We start from the raw sequence: 20220 nt of genomic DNA, 5'->3' as shown, positions 1-20220 counted from the left end.
AGAAATAAGAGCAATGATCCAGCAGAGAGAAGGGTTGGTTACCTGGGTCTGAGTGCTGGTGGTAAGGAAGCTGCAGGAGTGTGTAATTGTGAGGATACAGGGGGCAGAGGGAGAGGGAACTGTGCTTAAAATTCCAGCCCAAGCTTTTCTGACTCCAAAATACCTTTTATTTATTTACTTATCTTTATTTGTTTATTTATTTTGAGACAGAGTCTCCCTATGCTGCCCAGGCTGGAGTACAGCAGTGTGATCTTGGCTCACTGCAACCTCTGCCTCCCAGGTTCAAGCGATTCTCCTGTCTCAGCCTTTCTGAGTAGGTGGGACTACAGGAATACGCCACCACACCCAGCTAATTTTTGTATTTGTTACATATAATTTTTATCATAAGCAAACCAAAATCCCTCCCTTTGTTTGAATGCGTTTTGCATGTCTATTGCTTTCAGTTTTTAAGTGTTTGACAATTACTCTCCTACAAAAAACTTCACAAGAATGCTAAAACATGTAATGTGGTTCAATGATTCTATAAAATAGATATGTAAAGGAATTTCACATTGCCCAGAGATACTAGGAATCACATACACTTAACTGCTTATATTTTCCAATACTTTGCTTAGTTGCAAGGTTTCTGTATATATTCTCATGTATAAAGGAGCCCAACAATTGTTTCATAATCTTACACTTCCATAATGTAGTATTTAATACCAAAAAAATACTGTATGAGTCAAGAGGCCTTAATCAATCTGTTAGAGTAGGAAACTGAAGAGTTAAAATAGTTCTGGTATTGGCCTATGCCAACATGTGACATGGGACATGGCTGGGGATGTGACATCCAGGTTCCATCCTCTGTCCCTCCTCTTGTAAATTGGGTCTGCAGCCTAACACGCTTGTTAATGCTCAGAGACAAGTCTGAGGGGAGAAAAGAGACACTGAGCTGGATCCCTGTGTATTTTGGTCCATACCTGAGATGAACTTGAAATTCAGTCTGTTACCTGAAGATCAACCTGTTGTAATGAATTTAGTCTCAATTATCTCATTCCCAGGACTTTCCTGTTAAATTGAGCAAGCATGAGATAGAGACAAACATAAATCGTTTCTTTGACTCTTCATCTACTCTGGCAAAGTGAAACATTGGCAAAGATAACGGTCTTTTAATTAATTTTGGAGAGTTTTTTGTGTATACACTTGGAATTTCTTTGATACATGCTTCATTAATAGGGCAGTGTGCTAGGTTTAAAGAAGATATTTATTTTAAAATTTTGTAATGTCAGTTCTTGGTTGAAAGTATAGTGGAAGAGGTAGCAGCATGAATATCCTTTCATTCATTGCTTCATTTGTTCAAGAAACATGAATGAAACAGACTACTACTCATCAGTCACAGTGTGAGAGTAGGAGGACCCTAAGAAGGACGTGTAGGCATATGCCTTCAAGTTGGGATGCAGAGGCAGCCATGCCAATAAGTAAATATGTGTGATAAGTTGTTAGATGTGCAATTCTAGCTATAAGACAATTGATTTAATGGCCAACATAGCCCTTGTAATGTAGCATTAGCACTGAGGTGAGATTAAATTCAGTTTCCATCTCTTGGTTGCAAAGGGTCAGTGGGAAAATGGGTCATCTGTGAGCAGGGTTGACATTGGACTTAATAGTTTTGCACGGATGATCTATAAATGGCTGTTTTCTAATCCTACTACTACCCAAATGATATCTTTATCTTTCCAACCCCAAATTAGTGCAGGAGCAGCTGGGTGCGGTGGCTTATCCCTGTGATCCTAGCACTTTGAGAGGCTGAGGTAGGTGGATCATGAGGTCAGGAGATCGAGACCAGCCTGGTCAATATGGCGAAACCCGGTCCCTACTAAAAATACAAAAATTAGCTAGGTGTGGTGGCATGCACTTGTAGTCTCAACTGCTTGAGAGGCTGAGGCTGGAGAATCTCTTGAACCTGGGAGGCGGAGGTTGCAGTGAGCTGAGATCATGCCATTGCACTCCAACCTGGATGACGGAGCAAGACTCCGTCTCAAAAAAAAAAAAAAAATTAGTGCAGGTGCTTCCTAGCTGCCTTGCCTGTCCCTCTGTCTCCTTGCCTTGGTGGGTGGATTTGATTTTAAAGTATGGATCATGCTCTATCAATGTCTACCTGGGGGCCCTGGCTGTGACATTTACATTTTTGTAGGACGTGGCTCACGTGGCTCTCACTGCTGGTCTCCACATGTCCTTTCACCCTCATTTCCAACACCCAGCTCTGCTTCCAGGTGATAGTGTACTGAATTATGCAGGCAATCCCTCTGCAGACATTCATTTTCCCTGGCTCCAGGTCTTAATGGCTAAATTTGTATTGCTCCTATGGGATGTATTTCAGCTGTCATCACTTGCTTTACCTTTCTTTCATATTTGCCTAAAGACCCCAGGAGCCCTGTCATCTGTATTCCTGTATCATATTTGTACAATTATTTTTGTTGTTGTCCATGTTGTTAATTTGGGTGTCACCCACCAGACACTGTGAAATCCTCAAGGACAGGGACTGTTTTCTATAATAAAATCCATCACCTGTCATCAAGCTTGGCATAACATTAGTCTCTCAACACACGTTTTTTTTTTTGTTTTTTTTTTTGAGACGGAGTTTCGCTCTTGTTACCCAGGCTGGAGTGCAATGGCGCGATCTCGGCTCACCGCAACCTCTGTCTCCCGGGTTCAGGCAATTCTCCTGCCTCAGCCTCCTGAGTAGCTGGGACTACAGGCACGCGCCACCATGCCCAGCTAATTTTTTGTAGTTTTAGTAGAGACGAGGTTTCACCATGTTGACCAGGATGGTCTCGGTCTCTTGACCTCGTGATCCACCCGCCTCGGCCTCCCAAAGTGCTGGGATTACAGGCGTGAGCCACCGCGCCCAGCCCTCTCAACACACTTTAATTTGTCTAAATTTCTGAATGGATGATTGAGAGAAGGTAAAAATGTTTGTTATATGCTTTCTCCAAACCATTATTATCATGCCTGTGTATTTTGTAAAATAAATGCTGACCCATCTCATACTTTTTCTAGTACATATCTTCCTGAAAATTTATGGGTAAATTAAATTATAGGAATGAATAATGTCTTCAATGAAATAGGACAGCTCACATTTTAAAGAACATCAGTAATGAACCAAGCTGTGTAAAAGAATAGTTTTACTTTCTTTTACTATGTCACTTTCACTGTCACTTTTACAAGTTGGGAATTTTACACATTGAGTTTCTTTATGTTGGAGTTTCTCTATGGAAAGGTATTAATGCAGATAAAGTTTAGTAATAAGTAATAAGAAAAGAACACTGGTAAAGTGACATGGGGAATCTGTTCCTGTGTTGTAAATATTTCCTGACATCAAATGTGGAACTGAACATTTTGCCAAAAGTCTCAACTTAAAGCCACTTTAATCAAAGCAGTTGCTAATGCCAGCAGTACATAAATTGAGGATGGAGCAAAAGGATGGACATCACTAATGGCTGCATTGTGGAAAGTGTGGACAGAGCCTGGCAGAATTAAACAGATGCCAGGAGTCAACACTAGGCAAAGGTAAATGAGATAGGTGCTGCGAGACGGCAGATTCTATAGGACTTAGGTGCTCCAAAACAGGGCCGATTCTGTGTGGTCAAACCTAGCAGAAACAGTGCAGTGAGAATCATAAGATAAACATGCTATTCCTGTGGTCTGGATAATAAATAAATAGATAAATAAATAACAGGAAATACAGCTGCAAAACCGAGAGAGAGAAGAGCCAATACTGCTGATAAATATAGGACCACCTTTGCGTCCCTGTTTGTGAATGAAATAGCACAAGAAAATGTCATTTTGAGGATGGGATGGGAAGAGAGCCTCTGATGGTCATGCTGTCTTCAAATGGTCCTCATCGAATTTTCTCAGAAATTTTAATACCCCAAATTCATATAGAAATTGAGAACCATCCTATTTTAAGCACTTTTTCCTTACACTCTTGCTTTTTTTATTCTTTTCTTTTCTTTTTTTTTTTTTTCCCAAGATGGAGTTTCACTCTTGTTGCCCAGGCTAGAGTGCAATGGCATGATCTGGGCTCACCACAACCTTCCTTGGTTCAAGCCATCCCCCTGCCTCAGCCTCCAGAGTAGCTTGGATTACTGGCATCCACCATGCCCAGCTAATTATTGTATTGGCTGGTCTTGAACTCCTGACCTCAGGTGATCTGCCTGCCTGTGCCTCCCAGAGTGCTGGGATTACAGGGTGAGCCACCACACCTGGCCCCTTCTTTCTTACAGAGACCTCTAATCCTCATTCTTTTCCTTCTCAGTATTCCATAGGGTAGTGTCTCAAGGCAAACAAGTTACAAAGAATGAACAGGCATGACCTGGATATTCAGGATTGGTGTTTTATTCTGTGCTTTGGTGTTTTATTCTGTGCAGTGTTCCCTCCCATGCCTGCTTTTCAGCCCTGTTCTTTCTGCAGGGCTCTGGGTCAGAAGCTGGGCAGGAGGAGCAGAACACAGTACCCCTAACAAGTAGCAGGGCTGGAAGCTGATGGTGAAGTGTTAGGAGAAAATCTGTCTGCTAACAGAGTTGTTTCTTAACCTAAAGGTTTAATCATATTATAACACTTCCCATTTCCAGGGATAATTTGAAGAAAACTATAAAAATGGAAGGCTAAAAATATATTTGTCGGCCAGGTACAGCGGCTCATGCCTGTAATCTCAGCACTTCGGGAGGCCAGGGCAGGTGGATCACCTGAGGTCAGAAGGTTGAGAGCAGCATGACCAATGTGGTAAAACACCATCTCTACTAAAAATACAAAAGTTAACTGGGCTTGGTGGCAGGCCCCTGTAGTCCCAGCTACTTGAGACACTGAGGTAGAGAAATTGCTTGAACCCAGGAGAAAGAGGTTGCAGTGAGCCAAGATCACACCACTGCACTCCATCCTAGGTGACAGAGCGAGATGCCCTCCAGGAAAAAAAAAAAATTGTCTTCTTTATTTTTCCTCTCTCCTCCATCACATGGTGATGGGATGGGAAAAGGCAGGTGGTGGGGAGAAGTTTGGAGATCCTTGCCTGGTGGCAAAGAGATGGAGGAAAATTCTAGATGAACGAGTGCTGCTTCAAAGGAAGAAGGAAAAGAACCATTTTAATGCTGCTTAAAATAGGATTTAGACTGGTGACATTTTCTGTCCACACTCAACTGGGCTTATCCTGACATTCAACAGTGTAAGTGACCTGTACTCTAAGTGTTCCCTTCTAGAGAAAAGTTGGGATTGAGCAGCCTGCTGTTGCCTGAATTTTTACCTCTCCCTTTTCCAGAATTCATATGTGAAACCTAACCCCCGGGTGATGGTGTTAGGGGGTGAGGACTTTAGGAGGTGATGAGGGAGGAGCCCTCATGAATGGGATCAGTGCTCTGATAAAAGGAACCCCAGACAGCCGCCTTCCCTCAAACCATGGGATGTACAGTGAGAAGGTGTCATCTGTGAACATATTCCCACCAGACAGAGGGTCTGCTGGCATCTTGGTCTTGGACTTCCAGCCTCCAGAATTGTGAGAAATAAATTTCTGTTGTTAATAAGCCACCCATTTTCCAGTATTTTCTTATCACAGCCAGAGACATACAAATCCCAACAGAGAAGAGAGCTTCTAGAACCTAAAGTGCACCTACCACTTTCTAGCAAAGCCTGGTCCACATTACTTTAAAAGTGACTTTTCAAGCATTTTGCTTTGGTTTACCTATTTATTCCACTTCCTCTCTCAAGCCCAAATCATTAGTTTACACTTGTAAACAACTGCTCATGCATATGTGCTAATGTTTTTGGGTATAATATACACATTACATATTATATTAATACATAATGTATCATTCATGCTTGCATGTGGGCATTATGGGTATCTTACATGTAATTACTGTTGCAGTTACTTAGAATCATCTGCTTCTTTGTGAGTTCGAAAGTGACCTCTTACTATTTTTTACAAACGGAGATTTTTTGTGAATGTACATAATGGAAAAGCTTCCCAAACCCCTCCCCTCAGGCGCTGGTACACGCTTACACACACACACACACACACACACACACACACACACAAGCCTGATGTGTCCATCAGCTCTGAATCTGGTTTTTGGAGTGGTCTGCGTGGGTCTGCAAATGAATTTAACCAAACTCTGCGCGCTCGCGCTCTTGGGAGCGCGCATCCGTGTGTGGTCCAGGGAGCAAACCGCGGTTGTGAATGAATGATTGATGGGAGGAGCGCGCAGGGGTAGCAGGTGGTCAGTGGTCAACCCGCCGCTCTGGGTGGAGGTTAGGGAAATCCGCGCAGGGATTTGGCCCCGGACAATGCCTGGGTTCCAGGGCTATGGAGAGTCCTGGGCGCCAGGCTGGGCTGTGGGAGGTCTCTTGAATCAGATCCCTGCAGGCAGACAAGAGGGAGCCAAAGAAACAAAGCCGCCGAGGGACGCGGCTGGGGCGGGGGCCGGGAGGGAAGTGGAGCTCGGGAAGCCAGGTGTGCGGCGGCGGGGAGAGCGGCTGGGCCATCCGCGCTGGGAGCCGGGCGCTGCCGTTCCCGGCAAGGTCCTCTGCGCCCTGGAACTGCCGCGGCGGCGGACGCAAAGGCCGACCCAGAGTGCAACCATGGAGACGCGACGTGTGTCCCATAGTAACCTGCCACAACATTATTTATAAGCTGCCATCCCCTCCCAGCCTACCCCCACGTCCCCTCCGCTCCCTCGCCAGACTTGCGGGCGACGTGCACGGCCGCGTCTGGCTCTTCCCGGCCTCTTCTTCCTCTTGCGGGCGCAGCCGATCAATAGTTAACACCCGGCTGCGGGCGGCGGCTCCACCCGCGGCAGTCACCGTAGCGCTTGTTTGTAGAAGCCGAGCTTGAGTGCGCCGCGCGCGCACCCAGTCCAGTCCAGCGCGGAGTGGGCGTCGACCGGGGAAGGGACGTTTGCGGAGGGGCTGCGCTCGCTACTCAAACAGTTTGGGCTCGCCTAACCTTGATGCAGCCCGAGGCTTCCCAGTCCAGCCCAGTTCAGACAGAAGACCCGGCGCGCGCGCGCGCAAACACACACAGAGAGACACACACACGCCGCCCCTGGCGCCGCCACCCGACCAGGTCCCCGCCCTTAGGGACCAGAGCGGCGACCGCTGCACCCAGCTCCGCCTGCTGGAGGAGCCCCCCGAGCCGGGGCCGAGCCGCCGGCGTCCCCGAGTGCGCCCCCGGCGCGTGTCGCGCCGCTGTAACTCGCAGTGTGCTGGCGGCGAGCTTGGTGGACACGCGCGCAGTTGGAGCTGCCTCTCGCCCTAGCTGGCTGGGCTCGCAGCCTCTTCCTCCCTCCCTGGCTCCTGGCTTTTTGTTTAAAGCAACACCCACCCTCCATCCAGGCTTTTTTTTTTTTTTTCTTTATTGGCTGCGGCCAAAAAGAGTTGATTGCTATTGGGATCCGCTGGGTAAAGACACGGGCAAGGGGTGAGCGGAGGTGGGAAAACCCAAGACCTGGAAGGTTTTTTTTTCTTCAAAAAGCCGTTTCCAGCCAGTCTTGCGCCAGTCCAGTCTACTTTAATCCTCACCAGGACGATGGATTAAGTGACTCTTCCCTGGGCCAGAAGTCGGGTTCGGACTTGGGGCAAAATGAAGGAAAAGGCCATGATCAAGACCGCGAAGATGCAGGGGAACGTAATGGTGAGTGGTGCGGACCGGGCGCGCGCGGGGTCGGGGGACCCACAGCGAGGAGCGATGCCGGGGAGGTCTGTCCTCGTGAGAGTCCCCAACCTCCCCGGAAGGACAGCGATCCCCGTGCCCGCGCGCAGCGGCGCTTCCCCCACTCCCCACCGGAGCCCACCCAGAGGCGCCCGGAGGCGGAGGAGCCAGCATTTCTTTGCAAATTGCAACTTTGTGGCTCCGTGGCCGCTCTCCTTCGGGCAGGTGGCTTTGTGTTTTGGGCGCGAGATGAGGGGTGGGAGGGGAGGAAGGGGCTGCAGGGAGCTCTCGCTGGCCGCGGGTCGGTCCAAGCCCCAGGCAGACCCCTCCAGGGCTCCTTGGGAACACGCTCCTTGGGAGAGGGGGCCACTTGGGATAGGGAAGGGCCACTGGGCCCTGGCGCCCGCGCCGGCCTCGGAGCTGCGAGTCCCCGGAGCTCGAGACCTGTTGGGTTTGCGGAGCCTTCGGAGCTCTGAGGGCAGATGCCAGTCGCTCTGCTGTGCTCCAGCCCCCAGCCGCCGCCGGGCGGGACACTGCTCCAGTGGACTGTGCTGGAGGAGGAGGAGGTCAGGGGCACTTCGCCCCTCGGGAGGGCCGCGCGCCTGGAAACGCGGCTGGTCCGCGGGAGGCTCAGGGATGCTGGCCAGGAGGGATCTCTGCACGGATAACTTTCCCACTGGAGGACCCGGGGTTCCGCCTCCCTGGCGAGCCCACCCGCCTCGCCGCTCCCCGCTGACCCGCGCGGCCTGGGCGCGCCTGATCTGGGGCTCACGTTAGCCCGGGGCACGGGGCCCAGGGGTCAGGGTACTGGAGTCTCCGGCGAGGACGAGAGGGTTGCCATCTTGTTCTGTTGAAATTGTTTGTGTGCCTGCGTGTGTTTATTTTAACCCGTTAGGTCTTGGTGTGGGAGGAATCCTCCGAGGGTCCTTGATTTTATGTTGCTGGCTGGCACTTTTTCTTTTTTTGGCGGGTGACAAACAAGGAGATGGGAATTGCCCTGCTACTTTTGAAGGTTCCGCAGATTTGCAGATGCTACTTTGGAGGGTTCCCCAAGAATTGCAGAAATTCTTTCAGGGTCAAGGTCCAGTGTTGTTTACAAAAGTGATCGATGTGATGGGGTTGGGGAGGTACCTTCGGGAGAACCCAGGCAGTGGTGCATTTTTAGATCTCGCTTTAAGCAAAACACACAGTTAATGGAAATTTTGTATTAATTGAACAAATACCCAGCCGGTTTAACCACACCCCCGGCAGACACCTGTTGCCTGGCAGAGAGGAGCGCCGTGAGTTCAGAACTTGACTCTGGACTGAGGTGTGAACCTCTCGGTTCAAGACAGCCCGCAGGAAAGTAATCGCTGCATTGATGGGCTTACTCTTCAGGACCCCTCCCCACCCCCGAGGCGACAACACCCATCTAGGGGTCGTTCTCAGCCCTCAGTCCGTGGTTCTCTGACTGACTGACCTAATTGCTTGTTTATGAACGTACATCTGTTGCCTTCATTTTTCCCACTCTTTAGCCATTATGTTGTTCAGCATATTTTTTGCATAAACAGGATAGAAACGTGTATGGAGTAATGTTTTTTAACTATCCACCCACATCCATCATTCCTCATTTATGTGATGCCATCATGTGCTAGGGAAACCTGTGTGTTTAGGGCTGGGGCTGAAATTAAGGATTGAGGCTAATTATACTGATGAGGCAACGCTACTGACTCATTACATCAATCTACTGCCAAATAAGTGTTTGTACTCATAACTTACATGGCATGCTGTGAATGGGCCAAATCTTCATATTGCATCTTTATTAGAAACCTTACGGTCTTTGCCCTCCCCCAGCCCCGCTCTGCATTTTACTTCAGCAAATAAAGAATAAAAGGATTGCTAATTGCATTTCTCAATTCTGCTCCGAATAAGGATATTCCACGTGGTACTCACTGCATCCCTTCCCCGTGTCTAACGTTAACAAGTGTAATTGGAGCCAGGTGAACTGAGCCTGGAGCATTCTACAGCAACCCATCTTTTCAGAGTTATCTGTTGGCCCAAGAAAACAATGAGATCACACTTACGCAACTTTTAAATGTTCTTATCAATTCTGAAATTGATAATTATGGCTCCACAGCCTGCTGTGTAACTTATGTGAGATTACATGCTCCGAGAAAATCCATGTGGCTTCAGTTGAGTGATCAATTAGGACTTACCCATCGCTAATCTCTCAAGTTGCTTTGGAAGACTCTTGCTAATCACAGCCTCTCTTGGATTAGATGACTGGCAAATTCTTTGCACTCACAACTTGATTGAAATTCAGGTGATGTTTTACATTCAAGATGAGGACTGAATGATTTACTCCTGTTACTGACAGCTGAGTTGCCGCACATCTGACAGCTACAAAAAGTGGCAGAATGTTTTTACTATGGAGCAACACTGAATCCACATACACACAGAGACACACAGACCAGATCTCAGCTCAGGGTACTCAAAGATCTCTGGGCTGTCTGTACTCACATTTGAGGTCCGATATTTGAAAAAAGAGGAAGACAGACACTTGGCACAGCCCAAATGGTCATGGAAATGTCATATCCAGTTCCAGCCATGCCAGTGAATTGCATTCTAATCCACCCCTGCTTGCTGACATCCACACTGGGTGTTTGCTCTGAACCTGCAGCCTGTTGTTTCCCGAGGAGCCCTACAAGAATGGTGGCAGTAGCCTGGCTTGTCCTTGCCGTACCACGTTGCTTAGTTCAAAGTCTGTTCTTATAAAATCTTTACAAAATGTTTTATGCCTCACACATTGCTTTATGAATTTATTTCTGAGTACACCAGAGGATTAAGAGAAGGCAGATGCACCGCCATTCTCTCTGATCTTGTTTTGTTTTAGCAAATGAGTAAAAGAAATACCACAGGTGGAATCAGTTTAGAACTTTTTTTTTTTCCTTTGGTTGAGACAGAGTCTCACTCTATCACCCAGGTTGGAATGTAGTGGTGCAATCTCAGCTCACTGCAACATCCCTCTTCTGGGTTCAAGCAATTCTCCTGCCTTAGCCTCCTGAGCACCTGGAACTACAGGTGTGTGCCACTACACCTGGCTAATTTTTTTTTGAGACAAAGTCTTGCTCTGTCACCCAGGCTGGAATGGCTCCATTTCAGCTCACTGCAGCCTCTGCCTCCCAGGTTCAAGCAATTCTCCTGTCTCAGCCTCCTGGGTAGTTGGGATTACAGGCACGTGTCACCATACCCAGCTAAATTTTGTATTTTTAGTAGAGATGGGGTTTCACTATGTTGGTCAGGCTAGTCTTGAACTCTTGACCTCAGGTGATCCGCCTACCTTGGCCTCCCAAAATGCTGGGATTACAGGCGTGAGCCACCATGCCTGGTTAGTTTAGAACTTCGATTTTTATTCTTGAGAAGAGGCTATTTCATAAACTTCTAATATTGTGAGAACTCACAGGCTAACCATGCTATATTTAATCTGTAACTTAATATAGTAAGAGATAAATATTTTTTACTTGCTCAGAATAAAAATTATTTTTTAAAAAATGGCTTTTTTTTTTCCATAAAATCTACGTTTGAGAGTTCAAAGGGAGGATGATGTGTGCTTTCTTTTCAACCTAATCTTCCTTTATTGCTATTTAGTTGAAATCCTACTTGTTTAACAGAGGCATATATTCTTGCAGTAAGTTCGGGGTTAGTGGGAAATGTTATCAGAAGAGCGATGCTTCCTGCTGAATTCCCCTACTCTGTCCATATGAGCTTTGTTCAGACATTGAGTTGCTTACTGAAGATGGAGTAAAGAGTAAAGACTAAACATCTTGAGGACTGCCCTGTGACCCTTGGCATCCCCCGCTTCCCTGGTGTGTGTGTATTGCTGGCTCCACCAGTATGTGGAGGGCAAGTGAGGGTTGGGCAGGCCCTTGGTGACTAGAGCAGTATCAGAGGAGGTTCCAACATAGGACACAAAGCATCAGAGTTCTGCAAGCCATGTTGATTCTTGAGAATCCCACTGTTGATTGTTGCTGGTTTTACATGAAAGTGGCCATCTTGAATTCCCTGTATAGGGACAGCTGGAGTTTTTCCTTGTGGTCATTGACACTGGTTTTAGGCCTTTGGTCACTGGTTGATTTATCTATGGTATCATGAGCCTAGGATTTTTCCAGAACTATTATCTTCTCTTTTCTATGCTGGATAAAACACCTGAATGTGAACTTTCCACAGTAAGAGTTTTCTTTCAGGCATCCGAGCATTTTGCTGGGTCAGTTAAATAAAGCCCAATGGCATTCCAGTGATGATACGCTACTTGTAATCAGCCCAGGTGAGCAGAGGCTCTTTGAGGTCTTTAGGCAAGTTACGAAGGTTCATGTGGGACAAAAAGCTTCTATTATTTTTTTTTTTTCTTTTTTGGAGACGGAGTCTCGCTCTGTCTCCCAGGCTGGAGTGCAGTGGCACAGTCTCAGCTCACTGCAACCTCTGCCTTCTGGGTTCAAACGATTCTCCTACCTTAGCCCCCCAAGTAGCCAGGATTACAGGCATGCGCCACCACACCCAGCCAATTTTTGTATTTTTAGTAGAGGTGGGTTTTACCATGTTGGCCAGACTGGTCCCAAACTCCTGACCTCGGGGGATCTGCCTGCCTTGGCCCCCTAAAGCGCGGGGATTTCAGGCGTGAGCCACCAAGCCCAGCCAAAGCTTCTATTATTTGAAGTCTGCTGGGAACAGCATTTTTAGGAGCGTAGCCTTTAGTAACGCAGTATTTTTCCTCTGTCTGAGGGCAATTGGTATCAGATTGGTCACTTGATAATAAAACGCTTGTTGCTGGTTCTAAATGGGAACATTGTACCATAGATTTTGAGGGAATTTGCTTTCTCAAAATGGGTTGCAAAAATTCTAAGGTCACAGGTTTCTGAGAGTGGTCACCATGTGTCACGGTGTTGTGATACTTGGGTGGGTATTTCTCTACTTGCTAGTTGTTCAATATCCTTTCATAAAACCATCACCCTTATAACTAGACTCATCCTTGAAATATTGATGAATCCCATCTGTTCAGGAAAAAGTGGCTAGGCATGGGTCCATTTCATAATGCTCCTTGCAGGATTTATGGGACTGGGAATAGTTTAAACACGTTCATGGCCCATTAAAAAAATGCCGATTTCTGGAAAGTAGATCCCAAAGCCAAAGGTGATCGGCACAGGATGTTTTATAAAATTTCTTCAATAAAACTGTAGTGAAGAGGGCTGTCCTACTTTTTCACAGAGTTGTGTTTAGTTCTTTGGTTCATGTATCCACTGGGTCTGAGTGTTTGGACATAAAAATGTACTAAATTGGCTGTTTCCTGTTGCACAGCCATCATCTCCTTTTCTGTAACATGTCCTGGTTGGTAATCGCAGTACTGCTAACCTGATCATCATTTGGACTTTGAACCCTCTGTGTTATTACCAAGAGGGGTGGTGCATGTTGAAATATGAACATCTATTATTCATTCACCCCATGGACAAAGTGCTTTGCAGAGGAAGCATTCCAGTGGATGAATTTGTTAAATTAACGGATGGCTGTGCCTTGCTTGAAGACTGCTTACCATAGACTCTGCATTTGTGAGAAAGGCTCATGGTTTTCGTTGGATATTTCTTTTAAGAATTCTTTCAAGTTCTAATGTGTCAGGTAATGGGAGATAATTCCATGCATAGAGTATTTTCTACTTCCAGCTAACAATGGAAACTGATGCTCAGTTTAGGGTGTAAACAGCTAATGCATCAATCTTCTTTATTTGGGAAGGCGTAGAAGTCAAATAAAATACAGAGAGGAATCTCTCAAAATGTTTTACTTGGGAAGCAAGAATTGCAATCTGAGGCATACACAGACCCATGGTCTTCAGTATGTCTGAAGAACAAAGAAGATCATGAGTTTTATTAGTAAAGCAAATGTGACCTATTGTTTTGAAAGAAAACTCTTTGGCCCTGGAGAAGCTTTTGGGAGCTGGCAAGCTCTGATTGGGGAGTTGGCTGTGGTAGGTAAAACTGGTCTTAGAGCTACAGCAGGCCGTTTTAGCAGCTGAGCTTGTGGGAAATTTAATTATTGGCGCAGATGCTATGTGCCCCCAGTGCTTTCTCCCTGGCCCCTCAACTCAGACATTGAGTTGCTTAATGAAGATGGAGGAAAGATTAAAGACTAAATGTCTTGGGGACTGCTTGGTCACCCTTGGATTCCAAGGACCACAAGGCTTCCATTGGGTATGACAAGAATGACCCAATTTGTATAATCAGCTTTTCCAGAGGTAAATACATTTACTCAGATCATTTTTAAACTTTCTGTTTATTAAACTAAAATAAATTCAGCAACATAGAGGAATTCTGTGACCTCTTTCGGTTATGGGAGCCAATTTTATTTGATAGCAAGACCACGTTTTAGAACTCAAGAGTGTACCCCAGACCTTCTAGGGCTCTTGATCATACTAAGCTAAGAACAGACAGGCAGGCAGAACCAACTAGAATCCCCCCTTTATCATGTGGCTTCCTGTGACAATGGGAGAAAGGGTTCCATTCAGAAAGTAGACATTTCAAAAACCCATCTCGGACAGTGGCTCTTAGCAATGGCTGAACAGTAGAATCAGCTGGGATGTTTTGAAAAATCCAGAGTCATCTATGGGCATTGGGGCGTTGGGAATGTTTGGTTGAGGGTAGAGGTTCTCAATGTTGCCTGGAGCCACTAGTTCCTCCTGCCCCCTACCCCTGCCCCAGTACCCACCCCTGACTAGAGACACCCGGGGGATTCTGATTCCATTGCTTCAAGCTGCAGTCTGTGCACTAATATGTTTAATAATGCTTCTGTTGTGCAGCCAAGATTCAGAACCAGTGGGTCAGAGGCAATTTTTAAAAATAAATGTTACCATCAAAGCCGAAGGAAATATTATAACATTTATAAGGAAGCTTCCTGGAAAATGTAGAGTCAAGTCTTGTTCCAAGGGTTGTGGAAGTGGCCAAATATATGGAAAGATGGCAGAGAATGCAGAATAAGGAGAAAGATGAAGTGAAACATGCATGAGAGAGAAAAGTAAATAGTCGCCAGGGAAAAGCTGAGGAAACATGCAGTGTTTTTAAGTTTTCTAACCTCAGTTATAGACTGGATTTGGAGGAAAAACAAAAATCTCTAAAGAAATTCAAGTGTCCTTCTTTCCTTTTGCTTCATGTCCAGAAAAGAGCAATCTTTTTGACTTCAAGATACGCTATTATGTGCCTGAGGTTCCCCTGAAAATGTATTACAAACCCAGGGGAGCAAGGAGGGTGGCAGAAGAAAGCTGAGGACTGTCCTGACCAGCAGGAGAAGTTCTGGGATCCGCAGTGGCCGCCGAGGGGCCTCTGCAGGCAGCTCCCTGGACTGCTGTTTCCTCGTGTGTAGAAAAAGGGAATTTGAATAGATTGATTATTCTTGCTGTCTCTTTCAACTCCCTCTTCCAGTGAAGGGTAGCTTTATTACTGTCTCTTCAGCATTGATCGTAGGACATGCTTTAGAAGTCACCTTCCATGCCAGAACAAATATTTTGTTGGCATCATAATTTCCTCTGCCTTGACTTATGTGACATCCCCCAGCTCACCAGTCTGTCTCAGCAAGCATGCCACTGTATTCAGGGAAAACAGGTAGATGGCATCAATGTGGAGGCCAATAAGCACAAAATCTAGAGAATTCATACCCCAGCCTTGATGACTCAGGAAGACTGTGTATGTGTGTGTGGCACACTATATGCATCTATGTGCACCTATGTATGCAGACATACACACACACACAGTTCATGCAGCTTGGATGTAAAATACTGGCACCATTGTCCAGCATAGCTGAAGATCTGTTGGATAAGAGCTCCTGTGGGTGTAATCACTTTGACTGCTTGGGTTTCTTGGATATTAAAAAAAATAACCACACTGTAATAAAACAGAAGTGCCAAGGATGTTCTGGTTTCCAGTGTGGTGTTACTCATCTGTAAAAATAAAAGGGAATGCTGGCTAGCCAGGCCGGACACAAGGCCTGTCTGGCCAGGCACCAGCTGGATGGGATGTATCTGTGCTGGATCTCACTATGAGGAGAAGTCTATCTTCTTCACTGATAATGGTATTGGAAAAGTGGGATTTTCTTCTCTTTCTTTTTTCCCCTTCTACTGGACTAATGCCCCTATTAAGCTACACATAATTTTATTTTAAATAATTCTCATTTTATGGTTTTGGGCCTATATAAACAACTCACAGTAAAACTCCACTAACAGGAATTTAACTATGAACTTGAGCAAACTGGACTAACAGTCTCATACATTTCATTACATTAATGTAAAAAGTGGTACTCTATGGTATGTTCTGACTTCATGATACATTCAGCTCAGTATTCTATGCCTTCTTGTTCTATATTCTTGGGAAGTAAGAATTAATAATTTTCAAGCCTAAAGGACAAAATGTGTTCATTCTTACAAAATTATTTTGATTGTGGATTACATTCTCTGTGATAATTAAGGCAAAAACAAATTAACACATTTAAAAAATTATCTTTAACAGGCTGGGTGCAGTGGTTCATACCTGTAATCTCAGCACTTTGGGGGGCTGAGGTGGGAGGATCACTTGAGGCCAGGGGTTTGATACCAGGTTGTGCAACATAGCGAGACCCTCATCTCTACAAAAAGATTTAAAAAATAATTATCCAGGAGTGGATATTATGTGCCTGTCATCCTAGCCACTCAACTCAGGGTGAGAGAGGAGGATCATTTGAGCCCATGAGATTGAGGGTGCAGTGGGCCAAGATTGTGCCACTGCACTCCAGCCTAGGTGGCAAAGCATGACCCCATCTCTTTAAAAAGTAATAAATAAACATACTTATTTATAATAGAAAATCAAAGATTATCTGGTTTAATAGTAGCTTTCCAGAAAATTCCATTTATCAGACCAAATCATATCCTGAGCAAACATTTTATAAAAGCGTCCTGTTTTGCTATTTTTCTTCCCATGACTCTGTAAATTGTACATCTATTTTTTAAGATCTCCATCCTTTCATTTCAAACCTAATTAATAACTTACAGTTGTAGAGAACCTATACAGCTTCCAAAATAATTTTATATGTGCTCTGTTATTGTATTAGAACAACCCATTGTGTTGGAAAGAAAGATATTCATTCTTTTTTTATGGTTGAAAGAGCTAAGATTTTGAGACATTGTATGGTGGGACTGATTATTTGAGGAGGAGCTCAGGTGCTGACCTGTTTCCAGCCCAGGTTCTTTGCTCACCACAGTATATGCTTTCGGAAATTCTTTTCTTTTTCAACGGCAACTGGAAAGAAACAGAGAGCCTGGAAGATGGGAGAGAAAAATATGAGATCATGTGGGACAGTATCTCTTCTGCTCTATCCTTATGGGATTTCTAGCCTCTGCTGGAACACATCCAAGGACCGGAAACTTCTGCCATTGTTGACAAGTTCTGTTTGTTAAAATGGTACCTCTTATGTTCGGAAGATACATATCTCCATTGCACGTTCACCTACAGTTTTAGCTTGAAGCCTTTTAACCACAAAGACTGTCTTATCCCTACTTCACATGACAGCTTTTCAAGTAAGTTCCAGCAGTTGCCATGTGGCCCCATCATAGTCTCTTTTCTCAGGAAAATGTCTTTCTTTCAACTTATATATAAAAGTTTGATCGGAGTAACTATGGATTTAACAACAAGAAACCTTATTTTTTATCCAATTATTGCTATCTTTTTCTGTTTCTTAGCTTCCACAAATTTCTTCCTATTTATTGTTGTTGATTTGAGAATCTTCACCCTGTTTCCCACGGTGGCTGTACTGATTTCATTCCCACCAACAGTGTTCAGTGTTCCCCCTTCTCCACATCCTCACCAATCAGTGCTACTTTTTTTTTTTTTTTTTGAGTCATTAGTGAACTGATGAAAAACGGCAGTCTGGAGGGAAACAGTAGATTGTCTCCAAAAGCTATGTGGGCAAGGAGCAATGAAAGAAAGATAATACCAAGGCAGATACCTGGAGGATGTGAAGCCAAGCGCATCACAGGAGAGAATGAATCATCAAGAGGTTGGTTAGTGGGTACGAACGTGTAGTTACATAGGAGTGAGTTCTCATGTTCAGCAGCACAGTAAAGTGACTGCAATTACTAATCATTGTATATTCTGAAATAGCTAAAAGAGTCTGGGTGCAGCGGCTCACACCTGTAATCTCAACACTTTGGGAGGCTGAGGTGGGAGAATTACTTGAGTCTAGGAGTTTAAGACCAGCCTGGACAACACAAAAAAAGACCCCATCTCTAAAAAAAATTAAAGAAAATAATCCAGGCTTGGTGGCATACACCTGCAGTCTCAGTTACTTGGGAGGATTAGGTGGGCGGATTGCATGAGGCCAGGTGTTGAAGGCTGAAGTGAGCTGTGATGGTGCCACTGCACTCCAGCCCGGGTGACAGAGTGAGACTTTGTCTGTAAAAACATAATAGTAACCACTAGAAGAGAAAATTTGAAATGTTCCCAACATGAAGAAATGATCAATGTATGAGGTGATGAATATCCTAAATAAACATACATCAAAATATCACATGTACCTCATAAGTATGTAAATTATGTATCAACAAGAAAATGAAAACGGGAATGTTGAAACAGAAAGATTCATGTAGAGACTTTGGCAAATGCTAATCACTGGACGTAGGAAGAAGGAAAATAGCGGTCTTCGGTATCAGAGGCCTTCCACAATAAGCAGTGTTCACCTGCTGAGCAAGGGCTCTGGGAAACACGCAAGGCATGAAAACCAGCCTTATTTCCACTGGAATCTCAGGTCTCACCTCACTCACCACCGTCTAAGTTTGCATAGTCGCCTCTAAATGTGTGAGCACCTTTTCTGTGCTTGGCTGGTTTGTGTATAACTTTTATTCAGATAGCTTTCACTCTAATCAAGTAGTTCCTTGCATTCCGAATAGTTGCCTTTATGAAATAACTCGCCATTATTCAAGAAGGGAAAGGCGAGAGACAAAGGCATTCAGCTTCCAGCAGTGTTAGGAATTACAGCCACAGGCAAATCAAGGGTGAATGAAAACAAAAGCCCTTCTGTAGCTGCTGCTGGTATTTCTCCCTCCCTCCCCTTCTCCCTCTGTCCTCCTCCTCCTTTTTCTCCTTCTCTTCCTCCTCTTCCTTCTCCTCTTCCTCTGCCTCCTTCTCCTCTTCCTACATTTTCATCTTATTCTTCTTTGATTATCTTAAGCCAAATGTATATTCTTACCCGGGTTTGTGGAATGCCTACCCTTGTCTTTACATTGGGAAACTTGAGGAAGCTAAGCCCAGCTCCCCAGGACAGTTTGGTCGCCTCTAATCATACCATCCAGCCATAATCTCAGGCTGAAGAAAGTCATTCATTGACCCTAAAGAGAGTTTGGGAGATAGCTGACAGAGGAATACAGTGGATCTTCTCTGTCATCCGCATTTTGTCATTTGTTTGATTTTCTCCTGCAATATGTTTTCTTCTGGTCAACTTGGCCAGCATGGTGGTAAATACTGTTTTTATGTGTGGACTTATTGAAAAACTGATCTATCTTAGTCTTGGACTTTGAATATCATTAAAGTTCTCAAAGGACCTTGCAAATAGCTGCTTGCAAAACACAACAGTTTAATAAGATTTAATCTCCCACTTCTGCTTAGCTTCTGAGAAATGTGCTGTGCTCAGAGTGCTCAAGCAGTAATTAGAATTGGGGGCTCTGAAATTATCAGCACCCACTGACTCCATGTGAGTGTGTATGTGAGTGAGTGTGAATGTGTGTGTACAGACATGTCCAGGTGTGTACTCATGTGGACATTGATGCATAGGAAGCTGAGCTTCACATCTTTCTCATTAAAAGTTGAAGGCTGTTATCTAACCATGAAAATAAAATCTGATGGAATTAAGTTGATGTTGACTCTCGGTTTGATTTCTGAAGATAAACCAGAGTCATCTCTACTCTGAAATATTAATATATTCTAGAGAGTGGTTCCCACTGTGACACTGGACCTGCCTTATCAGCATCAGCTGGGAGCTTTAGAAGGACAAATTCTTGGGCCCACCCAGACCTACTGAATCAGAAGTTCAGAGGGTGGGTGATTCTGATTGGCATTAAAATTTAGTTCTAAATGTACCAGTTCGCAAACTGTCTGTGGTGAAGTGCCAGTGGTTTCATTTTTGTTTTCAAAATTTCCATTCCATTGTGGCTCAGTACTTTCCCCCATCTTTCTGTCTTTTTCTGAGCCCTGCAAACTTTTTCAACCTCTGCCCTAAAGCTGCTCTCACATTTTCAGGTACCTTTGTCGCAGTGCCCCACTCCTTGCTACTAACTTTCTTAGTCTTTACGTGTTGCTGTAAAGGCATACCTGAGGCTAGGTAGTTTCTAAGGAGAAAAGGGTGATTTGGCTCCTGGTTCTGCAGGCTGTACAAGAAGCTCAGGCTCCACTGTCTGCTTCTGGTGAAGTCCTAAGGCTGTTTCCACGCGTGGCAGAAGGTGGAGGGGAGCTAGTGTAGAAATCACATGGCCAGAAACAGAGCACGACAGACAGGAAGGAGGTGCT

The 20220-nt window shown here is 45.0% G+C and overlaps 1 protein-coding gene across 2 annotated transcripts in view; it reads left to right on the top strand.

Moving 5' to 3' along the window:
• The window catches only part of DPP6 (dipeptidyl peptidase like 6), a 1109512-nt gene that overhangs the window by 110153 nt on the left and 979139 nt on the right, over positions 1–20220 (top strand). Inside the window, exon 1 of one of the 2 annotated variants that reach the window (XM_032245218.1) lies at positions 6987–7660. The exons of the other annotated variant lie outside the window; for it this stretch is intronic. Coding sequence (XP_032101109.1) covers positions 7610–7660 — 51 coding nt within the window. The 5' untranslated portion in view covers positions 6987–7609. Of the gene's footprint in view, positions 1–6986; positions 7661–20220 lie in introns of those variants that run through there. 2 annotated transcript variants of the gene reach the window in all.

The sequence above is a fragment of the Sapajus apella genome, unplaced genomic scaffold (genome assembly GCF_009761245.1).
Source record: "Sapajus apella isolate SASKATOON/1434 unplaced genomic scaffold, GSC_monkey_1.0 scaffold56, whole genome shotgun sequence".
Lineage (NCBI taxonomy): Eukaryota > Metazoa > Chordata > Mammalia > Primates > Cebidae > Sapajus > Sapajus apella.
This window is presented reverse-complemented; position numbering and strand designations above follow the sequence as displayed.